Source organism: Cheilinus undulatus, linkage group 13 (assembly GCF_018320785.1).
Source record: "Cheilinus undulatus linkage group 13, ASM1832078v1, whole genome shotgun sequence".
Lineage (NCBI taxonomy): Eukaryota > Metazoa > Chordata > Actinopteri > Labriformes > Labridae > Cheilinus > Cheilinus undulatus.
Genome location: NC_054877.1, coordinates 19,151,387 through 19,159,117, shown reverse-complemented (window position 1 = coordinate 19,159,117; position 7,731 = coordinate 19,151,387). Strand labels below are relative to the sequence as shown.

At 40.5% G+C, this 7,731-nt stretch overlaps 1 protein-coding gene across 1 annotated transcript; it reads right to left on the bottom strand.

The window, feature by feature from the left end:
* Nucleotides 1–903: 903 nt before the first annotated feature.
* Nucleotides 904–6,976, bottom strand: oprk1 (opioid receptor, kappa 1). The gene is made up of 3 exons (XM_041803791.1): nucleotides 6,723–6,976; nucleotides 4,424–4,776; nucleotides 904–1,445 (listed from the first exon to the last, which is right to left on the bottom strand). Exons 1-3 carry the CDS (start codon nucleotides 6,965–6,967, stop codon nucleotides 904–906), a joined length of 1,140 nt encoding a protein of 379 aa, XP_041659725.1. The 5' UTR covers nucleotides 6,968–6,976.
* Between the last annotated feature and the right edge of the window lie 755 nt (nucleotides 6,977–7,731).

Genomic DNA, 7,731 nt, shown 5'->3' with positions numbered 1-7,731 from the left:
TACTATTACATCCCTTTAAAGCATAACATTTTACAATCCCATTTCAGCCAAAAACCTATTTATATGTGTATTAAGTAGTAGTTTAGAACGTCTGAGACTGGCTTTAGAGTCCAAATCTCAACAAAGTATTGATTCTCTTTGACTGTGCTGGTCCGCCCTCTACAGGTTCAAACCCCGCTAACTGGATTTTTAGAGGCTAACCTGAAGGCAGGAGACAAATGTGGTGCCAGTCTTTGTCACCACACTCTAAAGATACCTACATCCCCTGACTGGCCCTTCGTATCAGCTGCTAGAGCACTCAAAGCCTGTGCTAACGTTTCAGAATGATATGGCCCAGTAGATCCATGACTGCCTACAGGAGGCTCAGGAGGAGTGAAGTCCTCTACTTCAAATGGCATTTCTGATGAGTCATTACTGTCTCTCAAGTTATGGCTCAACTAAACTTATCAATTAAACTTTAGGTAGGTGTGTCTAATCCTCCTTAAATTGTCCATAATTCTTTAGATTAGTCACTCTTTAAATTGTCCATGTTTGTATTAATCTTTAATTTTGTATCGTTATCCCTTATTGCAATTTTACAACCTATAGATTTTTAGTTTATTTCCTAATAACATCAAAATAATCTAATAAGGTTCATGCTACACAGGCAACACTGGTGTAGGGCACATTCTTAGATGGTTTTGGTCTTGTAATGGAATTACTTCGAATAATATGGTTAATAGAACTGAATTACATCTGAGTGAAGGGATTTTTTTGGATCCTCTGACAAACATGCTGAATAATTTTAAAATTGTAGTCCCCTCAGTGGCCCCTCCCTCAGATTGCGGTGGTGATTTGAGTCAATCCCAAATCGTTTGAGTCCTCCCAGCCCTGGTACGGCATAGAGGACAAGTCCATGGCTAGTCATACGGGCCTGGCCTGCCTCATAGTATCACCTCGGCCTTCTGTAGGACACGAGTGGTCCCGAAGGGTGCTTCTCACCCGACTAACCCCCTGACAGTCCCTGTGTCCCTGTGTGCCAGGGCAGCAGAAGTCCCTAAAGCATCTCTTGAAGTTCTCATCCAGGAAGGCGTAGAGGATGGGATTTAGGCTGCTGTTGGTGTAGCCCAGCGCTACGCAGAAGAAGTAGGCAGCCATGACAGCAGTGGTCTCAGGCACATTAGCAGACAGGGCCTTGACCAGGATAAAGATATGGATGGGCGTCCAGCAAATTACAAAGACTGCGACCACCACCAGCACGAGGCGTGTGATCCGACGCAGGTTGCGGTCCTTTTCACGTGAGCCAGACAGCAGACGGACGCTCTTCAGCCGCATGACCATCAGTGTGTAGCAGACAGTGATGATGATGACAGGTGCTACGAAGGCAAAGATGAAGACACAGATCTTCATCAAGGTGTCCCAGTAGATGTAGGGTTCAGGGAACTGTAGGGCACACTCTGTAGTTCCTGTTTAAACACAGTTAGCAAGAAAGATTTCATACAGTTATACTGGATATGAAAAACCAACAAATCTAAGTCTACTCCCATGCCACCAAGCCATGCTGGCTTTCACACTGAAATGCTGTAACCTATTACAGTGACTCTCAACATACAGTAACAAAGCAGGCTTTCTGCATATGTGCTTAACACCATACTGTCACCAACTTACACACATAAACATGATGCATACCTTTAAATGAAAACCTTGACCTACATGGTCTTATTATTTAGACAATTTACTCCAAAATGAATAAATAACCTTTTTAAACTGAATGCAAAGTGCTTCCCTTCATTTTTTATGGCCATTAAAATAGCATACTAATATATGCTAACCTTTATAGCTATACTGTCAATATGTTCGCTGTGCTGTTTAGGTGGTAAGCATGTTATTATTTGCTAAGACAAAAGCTTCGTTTTTAAAGGTCTAAAGCCTTTTAACAAAGTTTGAATACATTATAATGACAAAAAGTATTCACCCCCATGGATGTTTTTCCCTTTCACTGATTTTATAAATAAATAACGGTCAATATAATTTTGTTTTTTTAACAAAATAATGACAAAAAATCTCTTCAATGTCAATGTGATAGCACTATAAAGTAATGTCAATTAAATAAAAATATATAATGTTAAAATAAGTGATTGCATAAATATTCCCTCCCTTTAAAGTGACTGGCCTTACTCAACAGAGGTACAGTCAGTTGGTGCTAGTCTCACAATTAGTGATGGGAGTCACCTCAGAGCAGTGAATGTGTCTCAAGTGATTGTAGTATTAAGACACCTGTGTCTTAAAAGTCCAGTCACTGGTTTATCAGTATTCCTGGCTACCGTTACACCATGATGACAAAAGAACTCTCCAAGTAACTCAAAGAAAATGTAATTGAAAAGTATAAGTCAGGGGATTAATGCAAAAGAAACAGTAAGGCCCTGAACATCCTCCAGAGTTCAGTAAATCCATCATCAAGAAATGGAAGGAATATGGCACATAAGTAGGTCTGCCTCGATCAGGCCATCCGCTTAAACTGAGCGACAGTGTAAGAAGGAGACGAGTGAGAGAGGCCATCTAGACACATGACTGGCATCTGACTGCTCTGAAGGAGTTACAGGCCTCATTTGCTGAGATGGGAGAGACTCTCCATACAGCAACTGTTGCACAGGTTCTTCATGAGTCAAAGCTTTATGGGAGAGTGGCAAAGAGAAAGCCACTGTTAAAGAAAACTCATATTAAATCTTGACTAGAGTTTTCCAAGACACACGTGGGAGACTACATGGTCAAGTGGAAGTTAGTTCTTTGGTCCGAGACCAAAATTATGCTTTTTGGCCATCAGATAAGATGTTATGTTTGGTGGACACCAAACACTGCATATCACCACAAACACACCATCCCCCCATTGTGGTGACAGCATCATGCTGTGGGGATGCTTCTCGGCAGCTGGCCCTGGAAGGCTTGTAAAAGTAGAGGGTAAAATGAATGCGGCCATGAAAGGGAAATCCTGGCTATTGACCATTATTAATTTATAAAATCAGTAAAAGAGTAAAACATCCAAGGGGATGAATATTTTTTATAGGAACTGCATTTGCCTTGAAGAAAACAATGTGGCAAAAAGTCTCTGATGTGCTTTTATTTTTAAGGACATGTCACCGAGAGATGCACAATATTATTGGCATGATCAGTATTAGTGGAGAATTTGCTGAAAAAGTTAATATCTGTATTGACAAATATGAACATTTCTGCCCCTGTTTATAACAGATTTAACAACCGCACATATCCACAGTATGTATCAATTTCCACCATAAATGTTGGTACACCTGTACCATCAGGCATAGGTGGTTGCTTAGGGTGACACAAACACAAGGAGGCCCATTGTGAGCCCACAGCATTTTGAATGAAGCCCCAAACATAAAACAACTACCAGATTGTCTACTTCCCCATTCCCCATCCCCAATTGTCTACTTGACAATTGAGTTTTGAAATATCAGCATATCGTCAAAAATCCCATATTGTGTATCCCTAATGTTTTCATCTCTTTGTCCCATCACATCTTATGTTCCATCTCAAGTTCAAACTGCTCTAATTTTCCTTCAAACATATGGATACACAGTATTGAATAATTTAATAAATTTGTGGTTACAGTTTGTTGTTAAGGAGGAGCTGGCGGGTCCTGGCACTAGATCAGTTAGGAACCACTACTTTAGGGGGAGCTGATTCCTGTTAATTGCTTAACTTTTTTGCACTACTGTGCTTTAAGTACCCTGGCAAAAAAAGTTATAACAGTTCATCTTATTCGATTAAAATCCATCCATTAAGAAATTTGACACCCAAACGATCACAGTCAACCTCATGGTGGTACCAGATGTTATAGGGAATCACCAAAATTAGTAGCATAAATCCTGCAGGAGCCATGAGTGCCCATTATAATTAAGCCAATGTGCATTTAATATTTTCTAATATATATATTCCTGAACCAAATAAGAATCAAGCACACTAACTCATGAACTGAGACTGGAATGGCCAATAAAGTATAAAGGAAAGGAGAGGTAAAGCCCTGAGCTCAATTCATCAGTCTATTATAATATCTGAAGTGCACTTTGCGTATTGAATGGAAGCCTATTGTGAACATACACAATCCATTTGACTGTCCCTGAAAAAAAAAGAATGTTTCTATATCTGTTCTCAATCTATATAGACACATTATTCCTTCGATAGCTTAATCTTGTCAAGTAGCCGTAACATTGGGTCTCATCAAACTACAAAACATTCTCTTCCAAGACTGTGAAGGTAATTCCTGTCAAGTCTGAAATAATGTATTTGAGTCTCTTTGTGGTTGGTAGGCGATCTTTTGTCTCAACACCAGGTGCATGGATGGAGTCAAAAGAGATGTTGTAACTTATGTTAAAAAGTGGAATCACAAAGCACAGTTGTGTGAATTTATTGCAGCTGTATGTACCGTTGTTGGTTTTGGTGCTACCCAGTATCATTGCAGGAACTCCCGCAGCAGACGACAGCACCCAGATGATCACGTTGATGATCTTGGCCTTGACGGGTGTGCGGAAATCCAGGGCCTTGATGGGGTGGCACACGGCCACATATCTGTCCACGCTCATCATGGTCAGCGTGAAGATGCTGGTGAACATGTTATAGTAATCGATGGAGATGAAGACTTTGCACGCCACCTCGCCAAAGGGCCAGGAGCTGAGCAGGTAGTCGGTGCTCTGGAAGGGCATGGTGGTAGTGACAAGAGCGTCAGCCACGGCCAGATTGAAGATGTAGATGTTGGTGGCTGTTTTCATCTTTGTGTACCTGTTGTAGAGGCAAACATGAAGAAGTTTGAATCATCTGATTGTCATTTGTTTGTCACTTTTAGGTTTTTGTTGTTTAATCCTCAGGGAGAAAAACAAGGTTAATTAAACCACTTTTTGAGATAAGGATTGTTTGCAAAGGAGATCAGCTCTTCAACTGAATAAACATTAACTTAAGCAAACAAAACACTTCAAGATCACACAATGGCAACCAAAGGGAGAAATACAACTGCAACTTTTTCTGCTAGCCTAATTTAAAGCTTTTAAATTGATGCTATCATGAAATGCTCTTTGAAATGTGTTATAGAAAAACTTTGCCTTTGCCTTGCCTGATTAAATCTGTTCATATTGGTGTTGCACGTTCATAAAGGCCTGCTCACAGATTTCACCTGGCCTTCACCACTTGTGATTTATCGATTGTGTCAATGTTTGTGTTGGATCTGTAGCATTGTTTGTCTTGGTGTCACTTCAATTTTGCACCCTCTCCCTGCCTGTTTTGCCACTTTTGATCTATTTTAGCAACTTCAAACATAATTTGGCACTTTTAACCTAAATTTTGCCACTTTTTAATCCTATTTCATCTTCTTTTCTGCCACTTTTTGCCACTCTATATCTACTTTTGCCACTACTAACACCTTGTCATCATTTTTTTCTGCCTATTGGCCACATTTGTCCAATTTTTCAACAATTTTGCAGTCTTTTTCTGCCTTTTTTGTCACTTTTGATCCATCTTAGTAGCTTTAAACACACTTTTGCACTTTTGACCCAATTTTTGACTCTCTTTAATATTTCATCACATTTTCTGCCATTTTCTGCCACTTTATTTCAATTTTTGTCACTGCTAACATCTCTCACCACTTTATATAGCCCTGATGCCACATCTAACCTATTCTTCATCAATTTCAATTTAGCCTTGTTTTTTGCCTCTTTTGATCAATTTAAGCTACTTTTAACTCATTTTGGCACTTTACACTAAATTTTGGCACTTTTTAATCCTATTTCTTCATCTTTTCTGCCCATTTTAGCCGCTTTATATTTATTTATTTATTTTTTATTTAACCTTTATTTAGCCAGGTTATTCCCGTTGAAATTAAAGCTCTTTTTTCATTGTTTCATTTGCATTTTTCTCACCTGCAAACTATTTTTACCTCTTATAAGCCCCTTTTGCCAATTTTAAAAGCAACTATCCATTTCTTATGCACATATTTGTAACTTTCCTCCTTTTTTGTATCTGTTAACCCCTTTTGCCACATCTTCATCCATTTTAATTATGATTTTGAGAAAGGGGGCTTTTTGAGAAAGTGATATACTATGGCATTAACAACTGAATAATTATTTGTTGCTCGGATAAGAGTGGTTATTATTCAGGAAAGTGATTTTGCTAATCTCCATGGGCCTCCAGTTTGGCTGGGGCCCAGAAAGCTCCCCCCTTTATCCCTCCCCTAAGGACGGCCTTGCATTCACATGAAAGGAAAAGACCTTTACGGGCTTTAACGAGAATCTTATGTATAGCAGAACAAGCGTTTTAGAGGGATACATGACAATGCAGTCACTTCAAACCTGACTAAAATATGTAACTTCATGAATTAACTCAGGGATGTTGCATTCAGGATTCAGATTACCAATAAAAGCTGCTTGAAACGTGCACATGCATCGTAAAAAAGCGCATAAGGGTATAAAATCAACCAGAACTAAGTGTATTTAGTTTTCAGGATCCAGCATCGCAGGCTATTTTTTTTAATTTATGGCCCTGCAGGGACCCGTACAAAGCCTAAGTGACCCTGCACTCAGCAGCTGAGCAAACACTCACATGGAGCAATTCCACTGCTATTAACTTCAGATGTCGCAGATTAAAACGCAATGCATTTCCCGTTGCTCTCTCAGCTATAAGCACGTATGCTTTTTTACACTTGATAGCACGTTTAGCTTTCTGACATTTTAACTCACCTAATGATGACGTACATCACCAAACAGTTGCCCGCCAAACCCACCACAAACACCACGGAGTACACCGCCACAATGATGGGAATTAGGGGCGACATGGGCTCGGGTTCGTTCTCCCAAGTGCCGTTTGGAGTGTAGTTGAAGACGTCCGATAGTCCGGGTTGCCAGGTGAAGTTGGGCATGCACTCCTCCGGCTGACCTGATGGACACCTGTCCTCTTTGTAGATGTGAACCACGGAGCTGTCCATGGTGCTGAACCGCTGCTGCTGCTGCTGCCGCCTGCACTGACCGAGCTGCTGCTGCCGCTGCCAGACGGAGACTGACAGTTCAACTTAGACTGATTTCGAAGAACACAGCTGATATCAAACGGAATCTGCAAAAATAAAATGGCACATTTCTCCTTTAGCACACATTATGGCTCCAGGAAACCAAAAAAGAGCGCATCCAAACCGCGTTCAAGGACATCACCACCCCAGCGTAACACCTTACCTGCTTTCTCTGCTTCCAAAAAGTTCATCTAAACAAAGCAACAGTACAGAGGAGCTGCTTTGAGGAAGCGTGGCCACAGATAGAAATCTCTATGGGAGAAATAGAAGGTTTCAAGTTGAAGATTCACTGTCTGTGCCACCGCTGCGTCCCCGATGGTGCGCACTGGCAGCCCGCACTGCTCATTCAGTGACATCAGAGGCTGAGGCAACAGATGTGACAGGATCCAGCCGGGAGAGCGGCTATATTGACCCTATATGCATCTCAGTCCTCTGAAAATATATTAAGCTCATATATAAAATATCTCTTCTGTATGATCAAATGCACCATTTTCACTTTTAGCTTTTAAACAGCATTTTCAATTCCATAAGTTTAATAATTCCCAGGCTAGAGATTTGAGTAATTATAATAAGCACAATCCCCCTGACAGTGTTTAAATTTTTATCAGTGCCTCCATTAAATGTTCCCTAGCAATTCCTTTGAGATCTGCCCCTGAAATGCAAACATACAGAGTCCATTCCCTCTC

Excerpts from the sequence above, each read along its gene's own strand:
- oprk1 (XM_041803791.1), bottom strand. The coding sequence starts at position 6,967 with ATGGACAGCTCCGTGGTTCACATCTACAAAGAGGACAGGTGTCCATCA. Across the intron at positions 4,777-6,722 it reads GTGATGTACGTCATCATTAG|GTACACAAAGATGAAAACAG; the intron begins GTGAGTTAAAAT and ends CCTCTACAACAG. Across the intron at positions 1,446-4,423 it reads TAGCACCAAAACCAACAACG|GAACTACAGAGTGTGCCCTA; the intron begins GTACATACAGCT and ends GTGTTTAAACAG.